We start from the raw sequence: 14,151 nt of genomic DNA, 5'->3' as shown, positions 1-14,151 counted from the left end.
GACAAGGAGGGAGGTGTGTGGGGGGTGGTGGTGGTGGTGAAAAAACGAAGAGACCAAGAGAAAGGAGGCCTTGTGAGCACATCGCTCACGACGGTTGTCCACTTCTTCCTCCTCTCGCGCTCCTCTACAATCCCCCCTCTCAGCCCGTGTTATCGTCGCTTCATCCAAGGAACAAGGCAAGCCACAGGAAACGCACCAAACAACATCACCGACTCCTCCCCCCTCTCATGCACTCCCTACACGCGCACAAGGACACAAGAGGAGAGAGACACAGAGACAACTCCACCGCAGCGCCATTTGCCCTTCTTTCCGCTTCTCCATTGCTGCGGTCCCTGTGGCAACTCGGGGACCTCATGCACACACGCCTGTCACTTCTTCGCGCCGCCCTTTGCCGCCTCGGCGACCTTCGCCCGCTTCTGCTTAAAGGCGATCAGCTGGTCCCACTTGTAGTCGTCAATCGCGATTGGGTTTAGCACACGGCCCGCAGCGCTCATCTGGTCTGCCGCCAGCCATGCCTGCTCCATCACCATCTGAATTAAGTCCTGCGCAGTGACGCCCTCGATCAGCGGCGGCACGTAGACACTGCCATCCAGCCACGTCACCTCGATCTTGGGGGTTATGTGGTCGATGGAGTAGTAGAGGAACATCTTGTCCTTCGGGAACGGCGAGCGGGCACTGAGACCGCGGCGGTAGAAGTCGAGGGCTGCCTTCTGCAGGGTATGTCCGTAGCCGAAGAGGAGCGGTGACACGGTCACGGATACCTTCTCCATATGCATGAGGAAGAGGTGCTTGTGGTTGGTCTTGGGCGCCACCACGGCGAGCGGCCGCTTGGCACCCGTGTGCTCCGGCGTGTGCTCCGGGTACTGGACCTCCCTTTCCCACATGCTCGGCGCCGAGAGCGGGTTGTGCCACGACTTAAAGACCCATTGTGGCTTCGAGTTCGAGTTGACGTACTGCACCGTCGGCAGCGGCTTCCGCTTGAGCTTGCCGCGCTTCACGGAGAGGAACTGAAACTCTCGACCGCCACGGCCGTAGTCGGTGGGGCACTTGGCGTGGGCGTAGTGCTGGTGGTACATGGTATTCGTGTTCCCCTCACCCCAGCGCGCTGGTGTTGCCTGGTTGTACGTGTACTTGTTGTGGTTGCCACGCCACATGGCGTAATACGGCAGCGGGTACACGAGGCCATTCAAATTACCAACATGCGGGCGGAGTCGAGGCTGACGAGAGAGGGCGACCTGCGGGACACAAAGCCCCAGGGTCTTGAGATTGGCAAAGGTGTAGTGCGACGCTGGTGCGGCCATTGGCGAGCGACTAGAGCAGTGTGAAGCGTGCCCGATGTCAGGAGTGAGGCAACCTCCCAAATTCACGTGCGTACGCGTGTGTTCGCGCTTTTGCCGCTGTGGTGGTGGTCGCAGGCCCACGAGGCAGAGCCAGAGAGCCGAGGCGCGTGAAAAGGACAAGAGATACAGCGGAGGAGTTGGAAGAGGGGGAGGGGAGGCGCATCTGCTGCTTTGACCGCACGCCCGGGGAGGGGGCGACGACGACGGAGGCGTCGTATACGATGCCAGGGGAGTCAAGTAGCGAGGAACAGAGAGGAAGAGTCCCGAAGAAGGCGACGGGATACACAGACCTTCTCCCATGCTTTGTTTCTTCCTCTGCTCAGTCTCCTCCACTGTACGCGCCTTTCCCATGTACCTCAAGATTGCGCACACCCACGCATTCGCGCCGTGAGAGGGGCGGCACTTCAAGAAGTTGATATGGCCGAAGGGAGAAGCGAAACCGCCTCTATGCATGCGCCGCCGCTCGTCTTCTCTTTCGTGTCTGCTCGTCGGCTTCGGGGACGTTCTGCACCACGCGCACGTGAGCCACGCCGTCCCCTTCCTCCTCCAACTCCCGCCTCGCAAGGAGCTAATCTACATGGCGGGCAGCGGAAGGGGTGAGGAGGGGGGAGAGGAGGGTGCGAGGACAGTAGAGTGGGTCCTACTTGGCTCTCCCCCTTCGCGCAAGAAACAAAGAAGAAAAGCAGCATAGGGAGAGGGCGATGATAGCAGGAGATGGGGAGGGGACGCCACATCACTGCCTACTCTGCTTCGCCGCTGCAGCCTCTCCTCACTCTCAAATTCCCCGCCTCGGTTGGCGACACGCACAGGCATGAATGTCCGTCACACAGCGCGCGAGAAAGGCAGAGGGACATGGAGAGAGTGATTGGGTGGGTGGGTACGCAGCAGCAGGTGCGCACCATTATGCATGACAGAATAGGTGACAGCCAGCTGATAGGACGCACATACACACATGAACGGAGAGTCGATGGAGTCACGCCGGATGTTACCACCTCCATTAAGTACGCTGAGTGGCGAGTCCGCGTGCTCCAAGGCGCACCTCCCATTCCCTTCGATCGCGCTGGTAGAGTTCCTGCAAGGCGGCACGGCGCTCGCGGGTCTGCGTCTCACGCTCGAGCTGCGACATGGCTGCGGACTGCTCAGCGTCACCGCCGCTCTCAGCTGCGATCGTGGCTACATTGCCGCGATGCTGGCCGGGCTTCTTAGAAAACATCTCTAAGCGAATGCGGGCGCGCGCCTCCTCTTCGTTACGGCGCAGGCACTCCTCGCGCTGCACGCCTTCCTTGATGTAGTGAAAGACGTTCTCTGGCAGGTTGTCGCGGCGCTTCTCCACATCGTGCACAGTACCGTATCGGCCACCAGGGCGGATGCCCGTGATGTACGACTCACGACTCTCTCCGGAAGCGTAGTACCGCATTTGCTTGGATAGGTGTTCTGAGGCTGATGGGTTGATGGCAACGCAGGGGAGCGGGAGCTGTCGAATACGTAAGGGATACCGTGGCTGAGCTGACCCGCTAATCTAAGGCCAAAGGGGGCACAATAACTCCGAAGACGCGTGAGGGGTGTGCGGCGGAGCGAACACGCCGCGCCAGTTTGAAAACGATGTTAGGAAAAACGAGCACAGGGAGGGGGGCAGAGGTGGTGCCGCAGAGGAAGAGGGAAGGAGGGAGGGAGGGGGAGGTGGGACGAGGATGAGGCAGGACAGTGCGTGGGCTGTCCTCGCAAGAGCGTACCAAAGCACGAGAGGCGGCAGCGAGGCCCACTTCTGTACCCACCGGCTACTTCGATTTCCACCCTGGCCCTGTCCTTCTACGAAAAACAACAGAGGACGTGAAGGAGAGCGAGCGAATCACTACGGTCCGCGGTGCACAGTCGCGTCATCGATTTCTTGCTTACAGTTGCTTACACCGCCCCCCGCCTAAAGGATCGCGCCGTTGGCGTACTTGAAGGAGCCAGCGGAGCACCAGCGCAAGTGCGTGCGTCTCTGCGCTCGCCATGGCGCATCGCCTCAGGTGATCGCAGCAGTGCGCCATCTTCTCGAAGCGCGAGTTGAAAGGGAGAGGACGACATCGTCATTGTCTTGTAATGATGGCTCTTTAATGGGGCTGCAGAATGCATTGGCGTCGAGGGCCATCGCAGACGCTCAGACATGTATATGGCCACACGCGGCAGCCCCACTCCTTGCTATCCTTCATCACTGCATCACACATGCGCATGCACGCATCCGGTGCCACTGGTGACTCCCCGCGCAGAGATGCAAAGCGGGACCGCCGCTTACTTGGACTTCTTGTGGTATTCAAAGTGCGGCTGCGGCACGACACGGCGCAGCAGAATGGCGTTGCACTCGTCGAGATCAGAGTAGTAGTTCTCTACCAGCTGCACTTCCTCAAAGTTGAAGTGTCGGTAGAACTCCAGCGCAGGTGATCCGACCTGGACGTGCAGCGTGACCGCCACGATGCGGTTGCGGGTGTCGTTGTGCACGGCCGACAGAACCGTCTGTAGCAGCAGAGAGCCGATGCACATGTGGCGGTACGCCTCCAAAACACCAATGGTCATGATGTAGAGGACGTACTCGCCGTCTATGGCGGTCTTCTCTAGGCGGCACGTGATGGAGCCGACTAGAATATCGTGGTAGAAGGCTAGTTGGTTAAACTCGTGAAAGCTGTGGCGGACGTAGTCGTTGTAGTAACTCTCCGTGTACTTCACCGGGAAGCAGTAGTCATCCAGTACCTTGATACGCTCGCACAGGCGTGAGTCATTCATAGGCCGGATGTGCAGCCCCTTCAACGGGGGGAACGTCTTCTCCTCGTACGGAACTGGCATTACCAGAGGACGACTACAGCAGGAAGGAGGCGCGCTCTTATGTGCTCGTGCTCGAGTGAGGTAGGCGGGGATGTGAGGGTTCTGGGGGAGGGGGGGGGTTGTAGTGATGAAACAGCGCGCATAGAGGAAGGCAGCGAGGGGGAAGGCAAGGTGAAAAACAGTTGCCATTGCAGTCGTTCTGTGGGCGCTGACACACACCCACACACACACACACACGTGTGCATGCCGAGTAGGCCGCCTGCACGTGTGAGCGAGATGCTCGCGAGGCAGACTCGATCCAGCGCAAAGGGTGGAGGAGCTACACTCCGCTTGGGAGAGTCGACAACACTGAGTCGCTGTGACGTGTGCACCAAGGCGGAAGAGGCTGCACTGTGCACACGAGTGGACTCCTTTGCCACTGATGAACGACCTGTTGGACACACACACATGTCGCCCTCTCTTTCCATTTCTTCTCATTCAAGGATGGGCGTCACCCTCGCCAATCAAAGTCGTCGTGTACCACTGCGTGATGCATCTCGAAGGCTGCAATACAGCAGCGGTCCCGCTGCGCTCGCTTTCGCTCGGCCTATGCCGTTATGCGCGACTCTCCCCTTGTCATTGCCCTCTATCGATCCTCCTTATTAATCACCGCACACGCCACCCCACACGCGGCCTCGTTGCAGCCCGCATCACTTCTATAAAGGGTCCCGCAAGGAGGAGGGAGGAGGAATGATGGCGATGGTGAAGGGGAGAGGTGTTCTCTGCTTCCGCTTTCCTTTGCGTGTCCTCGTTTCTGCCGTGCTTCGATCTATCGCCCCATCGACGCCGCGTGGGCAACCGGCTGCCGTGCACCGACTCTCTACCGCATCCCACCTTTTCAAGCAGCTCCGCTGTCGAAGAGTGACTCCATCCCTTTCAGCATCTCCTTCGCGACGTTCACGCGCTTCTCGCGTGAAGATGGAGAGGGCGGGGGAGATGCCGGCGCTGAGATCATCACCGTTACCTCTGTGTCGGTATCGGCATCATCGTCGTCATCCCCTTTCACCGAGATGATAGCTGCAGGCGGCGCTGAGGAGCTTCGAAGAGGCGACGGGAATCGCGGTGGGAGTAGGCACGCCACAGCTGACTCGCCAGCCTCACACGCTTGCGACACAGCACCACCGTCTACATTGTGTCGCGGTGGTGTGTCCACCAGAACTACCGCGGGGGCTGGACTTTGAGCACGTGCGTTGTTATCAACTATCTGCTGCGGGGGTCCTGTCGGCTGACCGATGTGTTGTGCGATGAACATCTCAAGAACGCGCCGCGCGACCGAGGCTCTCGTGTCCACGCCATCCATGGCAACATCAGTTGACTCCTGCAGCTTCGACTGATGATCCTGATTTGCCAGCGCCGTCGACGCGGACGGATCGCAGGGAAGAGATCGGCGCAGCTCGCTAACAACAGCAGTAGCGTTCAAGTTTTCGTTGCCCTCCACTGCGTGTTGGTCACGTGTGAGACTCGCGCACAGCCACGAAATGAGCTGCTGTGCTACGGGGTCCGTCAAAGGGGCCGCAGCGCCTGGCTCCTGATCCCCTGTCTTAGTAGGCGAGGAAGGAGTAGGGCGAGATGCTGGCGACAGAGAGCCTGAGGGGTTCGCAGAGGCAACCGCAGTGAGTTCGACCTTTGCGCTACCCGCTGCTGCGCCTGCACACCGCCCTCCGTCAGAGAAGCGCGACCTTGGCCCCCTCTCGGCCGCCTCGTCACTGTCGGCGGCCACCACTCTCCGCTCGCCGCTGCTGCCACTGTTGCTGCAACGCAGAAGACGAGCCCTCTCCGCCGCCAGCTCGCGCCGTGTGTCGGCGAGCTGTGTTTCGTAGAAGGTTTTCATGCGCTCGTACTGTGCTTGTAGTGTCGCCACCTCGTCGCTGTGATGCGAAGCGCGCGTGCGACCTGATCGCTTCTCCTTCTCGAGACGTTCGAGCATGGTCCCCTCGCTCTGCCGCAGGGCGTCGCGCTCGAGCCGCAGCTGCGACAGCTCCGCCAGTTGCTGCGAGATCACACGCCGGGCCTCAGTCAGCTGTCCCTCAACACGCTTGCACGCCCGCCGCAGTGTCTGACACTCCTTCTCTAGCTGTTCCTTCGCTACGAGGCTGTCATGCAGCTGAGCGGTGGTGGAATCAAAGTCTTGCTGCGGTGGCACATTGCGCTGAGGCGAGGAAGGCGAGGGGAGGGGACGGGGTCGCCCACCGCTGCGGAAGCGATTGGCTGCACCGCCTGTGGCGGGGGTGGTGTGCAGCAAGGCGTACCCGACTTGCCGACTGCCCTGCTCTGGAGTGCGCAGAGAGGCGTCCGGCACCCGGCAGCTACGACAAGAGGCCTCCACAACAGGTGGTTCATCATCGGTGGTGCCATACGCCGCCTTAGTGCACTTCTCCGCACGGACAGGTGATCCACAAGGATATCGTGGTGGTTCTGCTGCTACCGAATGATCGTGACGGGGCTCTGCACCAGCACTTAGGGAACTTGACGGGGCAGCACGCGATACCGCTATCGCCGGCGGACGAAGGGTTCCAGTTGTGGGATTTGCCGTACTTCTCTTCACCAAGCGCTGCGGCTGTTCGCGAGGACGGGTGTTGAAGGAGTCGTCAAGATGAATCGATGAGGCATCGATGGATGCGTGCGCAGCGACGGACTGCGCGGCACCGTCACAACGGCCTCGGCGCAGCGACGAGTCGTTGCCGATACTGCCCAGGGTTATCATTGCAGTGGGGTGTGTCTTCGGTGGCTTGGCGGCCGCGGGTGCTTCCCTCGCCGTGCCTTGCGAGCCTCCAGCGAGTGTGGGCTGCGGCCCTGTCGTCGCCATCTTCGGTGTCACCAACAACAAAGGCGCTTGGGCTGCAGCCGGGGGGACGGCGCAGTTGCTCATTCGAGAAGTCTGCGCGGCGTTTTCGTAGTCGTCGGCGCGCGTCAACGGCGCCCCATCCAACGACACAAGAGACGGTTGCAGCGCTGCCAGCGCTTGCCGATACCGCCGTGCGCGGGTGACCGGGTTGCCCACCAAGTTCAGCAGCTGCAGTGACGGCGTGGTGGACACAAACAGTAGTTCATCCACGTCCTCAACGTAGTTATTGCTCAAAGATGCGATGCGCAGGGTGCGCAGCTCCTTCAAACCGTTTGTGCTGTCGATGCGGTTGTCGTCGGCGCGGAGCACCTCCAGCGGAAGGCGCGGGTGCAGGCCGGCGAGACTCGTGAGCCGATTGAAGCTCACATCCAACTCTCGCAGGTGTACGAGCGGACTGACATAGTCGAGGTGCTCAAGTTTGTTGTGCGCGAGGTTCAGCTGCGTCAGTCGCAGAGGCAGCCCGTCGACAAGGGAGATGCGGTTGTAGCTCGCGTTGAGGCGAGTGAGGGAGCGAAGCGGCTGCAGGTTTGTTAGCTCCTGCAGTTCATTACGAGAAAGGTCGAAGGCGGTAATGGCGCAGAGCATCTCACGTTCTTGAGGCGTAGAAAAAACGGCGGGAAGGTCAATGGCTCGAATGCCGCGGCCGCGGCCGCAGACCTCGACTTCCTCCGACCCACCAGAACCCCGGCTGCTGCTCGCCGTCACCGACATGCTCCTCTCCTCCTCTGCTGTGTCAACTTGTAGAGGCTCTGTTTCCTACCAACTCGAGTGCAGGCGGTTGATCTCTGCGCAAAACGGCTGTATTGTGTGCCAGCATGCTTGCATGCGGGGAGAGAGGCACTCACACCTCTGTGCCGCTGTCCATTCAAGTCACCACTACCAACGGGACTCGTGTCTTGGTGGTTGTGTCGTGTGTAGCAGTCTAGCGAGGGATGGCGGTCAGGGAGCGTGGCGAGAGATGACAAGTACGAAATACAGAGCTTAATGCGTCGCAAGAGAGGAAGGGGGGGGGGTTGGAGGAGAAGACACAGCGGTGAAGTCGAGCGTTCGAATACACATACGCCTATGGCGCTTACCCACTTGGCTGAGCGGCACGACAGAGAGGGGGGAGGGGAGGGCGCCGCAAAGCCGTGCGGTGCGTGGGAAAGTAGGCAAAGACAGCTGAGACCGCCGCTTCGGAATGAACGCGTAAATCAGGAGTGGTCGGTGCCCGTCGAGGCGAGCTGGAAAAGAATTGGTCAATCCCGCACAGACACCCACACCCACAGAGAGAGAGAAAGGGGGGGGGGATGAGGCTGCAAAGCATCTATTCCGCGGGTGATGCCCCTGCGTCATCCAATGATTATGGTCAGTGGCGAGAGAGAGGGGTGAGCGATGAAGGGGTCCAGGGTGTGGGTATTTGCGTGACCCCCTTCATTTGCCACTATGAGTACGCAGTAGGAGCGCCAGCCGTAGTCACACCAGAGGGTTCTTCTCCTTCCCGGAGCTGCAGGAGCGAGGTGAGTCCGCGAGGTGCGCGGGTAGACCCTGACGGAAACGATATCCTCGACGGATCGCCCTCGTCGAGAGCATTGCTTGTGCCCCCTGCGCTTCTGCGTACAACGGCAGGAGACTTGCGGTAGAGGCCATCGCTGAAGAGCGGCGCGGCTGCTGCGCTCGCGTACGTAACGGAGCGCAGTGACGCCTTTGACGCCTTCGCTACGTTCGCGTTCGTCGTGCGCGCCTTCTCCGCTTGCAGCGCGGCCAACGCATCATGCAGACGTGTCAGGTCGCTTAGGAGTTCCGCGCGCTCTTCCTGCAGTTGTGTTACGAGCGCCTGCAGCGACGTGCACGGTCCAGGTAATACTGCTGCCGCCTCTCTTTCGTGTTGCTGCGTGCTTGTCGCCGTCTCCTGCTGGCCCTCCTCCACCAGCTGCTGCGTGAGCGCCTCCACGGCACCATAGTGCTCCTCCCGCTGACGCAGTCGCTCTTCAACTTCCTCAGCTGTGCGGCACTCCGTAATCGCGTAGGAGGCCTGCTCCGCTGCGTAGACGGACGCACATAGTGATTTCCACAATCGCTCCCGCCGCACCGCCCGCTGCACTGTTGCGACGTTGTGCGCCTCCGCTGCCTGCAGTGCTGCCGCCAGCTGGTGCTCCCGGGTATGAAGAGTCTCAAGCTCCGCATAGTGAGCGTTACGCAGCGCCGTCATTTCTTCATGATCAACGCCTTTGCTGTCTGCGGTATCAGAGTCGCTGCTTGCTGAAGCGGCAGAGAAGGGAGATGCGACCGCCGACTGACTCCGCAGTGCCGCCGTGGACGCCTCCCTGTTGGTGGCGGAAGGGTTCGCAGCCGAGGCTGCACCAGTACCAGCGGCCGGGAGCGTGCTGCTCCACAAGCGCAGTAGGTCGACCGCTGCCATGAGTCTTCCTTCCATTGTGTGGTGTGCTGCGACGATGGACCACAGCCACTGCTGCATCTGCTGGCGATTGCGCGGGGACTCTTGCAGGTGTTCCAGCATGAGGCAGTGCAGCAGGTTCGCCTTCTCATGCACATCCACGGCGGTAGTCCCTGCCTCGTCGTCGACGATGACCTCCGTCAGTGCCGCGATCTCAGCCTCCAGCATAACCTTGTCCACTGTGGCTCCCGATGGTAGTGGGACTGCGGGTGCCGCTGGAGCAGGAGAGGGAGACGACAGGGCTCGTCGGCTGTGGCTGGATTCGCGGTAGGCACGCAGCTGTGTCTCTAGCTCCTCGATACGGTGAGCGTAGTGTTCCTGCAAGCGTGCTGCTGATGCACCATCCACTGCGTCGCCTCTTTGCGCCGATGCCCTCACCCCGGACGTGCGTGGAGTGGGGCTGTGCACATGGCGCCGGCCATCAGCAGAACCCGAGGCGGTGTCAGTCGTGCGCGTGCTGGCGAGAAGAGTCAGCAGCTGCGCCACCTGCATCTGGAGAGACTCACACTCCGCTTCCTTCGATTGCAGAGCAGCTTCGAGAGCTGCGTCACGTGTGTGTGAGGAAGACACCGCCGACGCATGGAATGCACTTGTGTTGCTAACAGATGAGGTAGAGCGGTGGAGCGCACGGGACGGCTGTGCGACAGCAGCGGCTGCCGTGCTAGAGAGCTGGTATGATAGAGGCGCCGTTGTAGAGGAATGGGAATTCCCAGATGAGCGTGACGACGATGCGCTACGCCTTGATGAGCTGCGCGGACTTTGGGCCTCTGGTTGTGATGCGCCTCGCACCTCGGCGCCCCGCGTGCGCATCTCAGAGCTGCACTGGTGCTGCAGCCCACTGAAGTCGACAGACGAGTTCACATCGCTGCTGCTCGATAGTCTAGCAGTAGAGGAGCGGGAGGACTGAGGCGACCTATTGCGGGGTGGGGGTCGTGGTTGGAGTGACTCCGCCGTGTACTTGACGCCCGGCATAGAGGACGACGCTGCAGAAGATGGAGATGGCCCGGGTCTCATGCTGCTTGGGTCGCCGATTCCCGGCTGTTGTTCCTTCGTCTGTGAGCGTGCGCGTTGAGATGCAGGGAGGCCGCGGATACTGCTGGCGCTGCCTGCACGCCGCCTCACAAACATCGAACGGTAGGTGCGGACAGCCTCCTCTTCCTGTGCTGTCACCGCCTCCACAGCTGCGTGGAAGGCCGGGTGCACCCGTAGTGTCTGCGCCAGCGGCTCCGGAACCGCAGCCCATTGAAGTGCGTTCCCCAGTAGCAGAGTGGCGATGCAGTCAGTCGACTGCAGGTAAGTGGTCACCTCTTCAGCCACGTCGAGCGCAAACTCCGCCGAGAAGTCCGGCCGCTTCGAGAGGTGATGGAAAAAGTAGAAGAGTACGAGCGTACTGAAGCCGCACTCGACGCTGCCGGCTCGGAGGGCGGTGGGATTGAGAAAGGAGAGTGGGATGCGTAGCTTCGCAAAGCGGCGAAAGAGCTGCTCCCAGTTAGCGTGTGCCCGCTGCGTGCTGGAGTGTGTCTGCGCTGGTGCTGGGCGAATGCGAAAGTCAGGGAAGACGAGGTTAAAGAGGCAGCAGAGCACCTCGCCGTCTGCCAGGCCGCTGTAGTCGCTGAGGTGCCGTGAGCTGTAGCGGTCCGCGAAGGAGAAGAGTTCCTTGCGGCCAATCACAATCGCTGTCATGTTTTTCTTCGTTCTATGGCCATGTACGTACGTATAAGTGCACGTGGGTATGTGTGCGCATGTGCCTGCAAAGGTATACGCACATCGCGTGCTGCTCAGGCACTGGCGAGAAGTGATGGAGGTGTGCGTGTGTGTGGGTGGACAGCAACGTGGCGCACTGTAGAGTCTGGTCCTTTCAGATTCGGCGTAGCCAAAGAACGAAAGTCATGATTGCACAAGCGCGGACACAGAGGAGGAGGAGGAGGAAGGAAGGAGAGGGGGGGGGGAGAAGCAGTGCTAGATGAGAGTATCGTAGGTGAGCAAGAACACGCGAGAGATGACATGATGGCATCGGGCCGCTGCTTGCATTTCTTCCAGGGGGCCATCACACCGACTCACCACAGCCCAACACACAAAAATGCAGGTGATACTTCAAGACAACGGGACCGGCTGGTGGTGGTGGAGAGGAGAGGAGCGCTGGTGTTGCTCGTCGGGGGAAGAGAGGATGGGGCTTTTCATGCTGCACGGAGCAGGTTAAACGCACGTCGAGACGAGCACAGAGAGACACACGCACGTGTTGTTTGAGTCCCTGGCTGCGCTCCCAGAGGAGTAGGGTAAGGATGGGGGTGGCGGGTAAATGTAAACAAAGAGAGGCAGGGGATTAGAGGGGGGGGGGGGGGATGACGGCCTTTCTGCCACTCTCTCTCTCGTAATGTGTGCTTCACTGTGTGTGTGTGTGTGTGTGTGTGTGTGTGTGTGTGTGTGTGCGGGTGATCATGGCAAGAGAGGCGGAGGCACTAATCAACGAAACGGCTCGGCGAAATCAGGGAGACACACGCAGACAGCGACTACAGAAGCAACAATCGCGGCGACAGCAGGAGAGCACCGCATTCTAGCGTACACACGGGGCTGGTTGGCAAACACAAACTCATACACGTCCACACTCACAGTGAGTGAGAGAGAGAGAGCGCGGCAACAAGCGTGAAAGCGATACGAGCAAGGCAGGAGGCAGAGGACGTAAGGCGTTTGTCAAGGAACGCGAGTGATAGCCATAAGGGAGCTGTACACTTGAGGACACAATGGCGCGCAGACACGACCGGCACCCCACTCCGGATCGTCCCCTTCGCCCACCCCCCAACACACACATCGCACTCGTCCATCTTTCTTCCTCATTCCCAGCATCGACACAAATGGCTACCGTGGCAGCAGCAGCAGCAGCCGACGGGAAGGGAGGAGGCTCACGCAGACACCAACGACGCAGGGCGATATGGGAAGGAAAGAGGCATGATGATGGTGCTAAAAGCCGCACGTGTGATGGGCCCGTTGCCACCGTCGCGCGCACTGTTTACCGCGGGCTAGAGCGGAAGATGTAGTCCTTCGTCTTCTCGAGGTTGAAGAAGGTGTAGTTGACGATCACCTCATCCAGCCAATTCACCATCGGGTCATTCAGAAAGTCACGATCAATGTAGAAGAAGACGGGCATCTCCACCAACTCGTGCGGCTTGAAGCGCTGCTCCTCGAAGCAGAAGCACTGGATCTTGTTGAGGTAGTTTGTCACCTCCGGGGGCGCAATCGTATAGGATGAGACGCCGAGCAGCGTGCGATTGCTGCGGTTGTACGCAGAGTAGAAAGCCAGCGCCGGCTCGCCGACGAGCACCTCCACCTCCTTCTGCAGAGGCACAAAGGCGATGGGCATCGTGTTGCCCACGTCACTGAGGAACCGCACCTTCAGCAGCTTCTTGGGAACTGGGTAGTTCTTGTTCTGCTCTTCGCGTTCGCGGGCCGCATCAGGGGTATAGAACTTCGGATCCGCGCCACGACCGGTGGGGGCGCAGTACATGCGATACAGCGGCACGAACAAGAAGGTACACCCCAGCGATATGATACCGAGACTGAGAAAGGCGGAGAAGAACTGGCCGCGCTCGTCGTAGTTCTTAGCTCCGTCGTATCCACTCTCGATGCGGTAGCGCCGCCTACCGTCACTTCTTCCTTGCTGTTTGGAAGCGCTAGGATCATTAGTATCCTTGCGCGGAGGCGGTGGAGCTCCACTACCCCCGGTCGCAGTGCTTACAATGCAGTACCGCAGCCAGCACCTACGAAGCATCTCGAATTCCCCTCTTCTGTTTCAGAGCTGCGGACTGTGCACAACGACGTAGGCTGGCACACATGCGCGTTCAGGGAGATAGGAGGAGCAGGGGGAGAAAAAGGGAGGGGATGAAGAGCGCTTCGTAATCCACAGGTGGGGTACACTGAAGGGGGGGGGTGCCTGGGTGAATGTAGAAATAACATTCCAACGTACACTCACACCTTCCCTTGCGCATGGAAGGGCTTCCGTTGCCAGGGATAGAGCAGCGGAGCTGGGGAAGTGCTGCTTGACAAAACGCTTGCTCATCCTCCTGGGTAATAGAGAAAGGAAGGAGCATGGGGCAGCTGACAGCGAGTTCGAGTCCTCTGCCTAGCGCTGCGCCTGTCCTTTTCTTGCTACCTTTCGCATGCTTGCCGGCTTTCATGGGTGGGACGGCATTCCGTGCGGGCGTGGGTGCAGACCATGCTGAATGCCTATGCCTTTGAGTTCCCGCTACAGAGCTGGGAAAGTGCCACACGTATGCGCACTGCAGCACGCAGAGACACAGACAAGTGCATCGGTGTCACTACAAGAGTGAGGCGAAGAAGGCGAGGAGGTGACACCCATTCGACCGCCTCGCGCTGTACACGCTCCCCACTCCCCACCGCCAAGCCATTTTATCACACGGCCCGCCCAACAGGCCCTCTGCAGAGGTCGCTAAGGAAGACGGGGGCAAGTAGGCGAGCGATCAGATGGGGCGGGCATGAAGTGAAGGAGGAACAAAAGGCGAACAAAGCAGGAGAGAAGCCATACACACACACACACACACACACACACACACACACACACACACACGACGACCTAACAAACACTCGTCGGTCCGGTACGTCGCCGGCGGCGACGACCGTACCCTTCCCTCCTCCTTCCACTCCCTACCCCTACGTCGCTCCGCCGTAGGTTC

The 14,151-nt window shown here is 60.2% G+C and overlaps 6 protein-coding genes across 6 annotated transcripts; all 6 read right to left on the bottom strand.

The window, feature by feature from the left end:
• Positions 1 to 368: 368 nt before the first annotated feature.
• LPMP_030140 (hypothetical protein) lies at positions 369 to 1,301 on the bottom strand (the record flags this gene model as incomplete). The annotated part of the gene is made up of 1 exon (XM_010702654.1): positions 369 to 1,301. The coding sequence occupies one exon, from the start codon at positions 1,299 to 1,301 to the stop codon at positions 369 to 371; it is 933 nt and encodes a 310-aa protein (XP_010700956.1).
• A 1,036-nt stretch (positions 1,302 to 2,337) lies between these two features.
• Positions 2,338 to 2,757, bottom strand: LPMP_030130 (hypothetical protein; the record flags this gene model as incomplete). Its single annotated transcript, XM_010702653.1, has 1 exon — positions 2,338 to 2,757. One exon carries the CDS (start codon positions 2,755 to 2,757, stop codon positions 2,338 to 2,340), a length of 420 nt encoding a protein of 139 aa, XP_010700955.1.
• An 857-nt stretch (positions 2,758 to 3,614) lies between these two features.
• On the bottom strand, positions 3,615 to 4,163 carry LPMP_030120 (acetyltransferase, putative; the record flags this gene model as incomplete). Its single annotated transcript, XM_010702652.1, has 1 exon — positions 3,615 to 4,163. The coding sequence occupies one exon, from the start codon at positions 4,161 to 4,163 to the stop codon at positions 3,615 to 3,617; it is 549 nt and encodes a 182-aa protein (XP_010700954.1).
• An 856-nt stretch (positions 4,164 to 5,019) lies between these two features.
• Positions 5,020 to 7,611, bottom strand: LPMP_030110 (hypothetical protein; the record flags this gene model as incomplete). The annotated part of the gene is made up of 1 exon (XM_010702651.1): positions 5,020 to 7,611. One exon carries the CDS (start codon positions 7,609 to 7,611, stop codon positions 5,020 to 5,022), a length of 2,592 nt encoding a protein of 863 aa, XP_010700953.1.
• An 838-nt stretch (positions 7,612 to 8,449) lies between these two features.
• Positions 8,450 to 11,146, bottom strand: LPMP_030100 (hypothetical protein; the record flags this gene model as incomplete). The annotated part of the gene is made up of 1 exon (XM_010702650.1): positions 8,450 to 11,146. One exon carries the CDS (start codon positions 11,144 to 11,146, stop codon positions 8,450 to 8,452), a length of 2,697 nt encoding a protein of 898 aa, XP_010700952.1.
• A 1,324-nt stretch (positions 11,147 to 12,470) lies between these two features.
• Positions 12,471 to 12,965, bottom strand: LPMP_030090 (cytochrome c oxidase assembly protein, putative; the record flags this gene model as incomplete). The annotated part of the gene is made up of 1 exon (XM_010702649.1): positions 12,471 to 12,965. One exon carries the CDS (start codon positions 12,963 to 12,965, stop codon positions 12,471 to 12,473), a length of 495 nt encoding a protein of 164 aa, XP_010700951.1.
• Positions 12,966 to 14,151: the final 1,186 nt, after the last annotated feature.

Source organism: Leishmania panamensis, assembly GCF_000755165.1.
Source record: "Leishmania panamensis strain MHOM/PA/94/PSC-1 chromosome 3 sequence".
NCBI classification, from domain to species: domain Eukaryota; phylum Euglenozoa; class Kinetoplastea; order Trypanosomatida; family Trypanosomatidae; genus Leishmania; species Leishmania panamensis.
The sequence above is the reverse complement of the archived record's forward strand: the minus strand, read 5'-3'. Positions and strand labels throughout refer to the sequence as shown.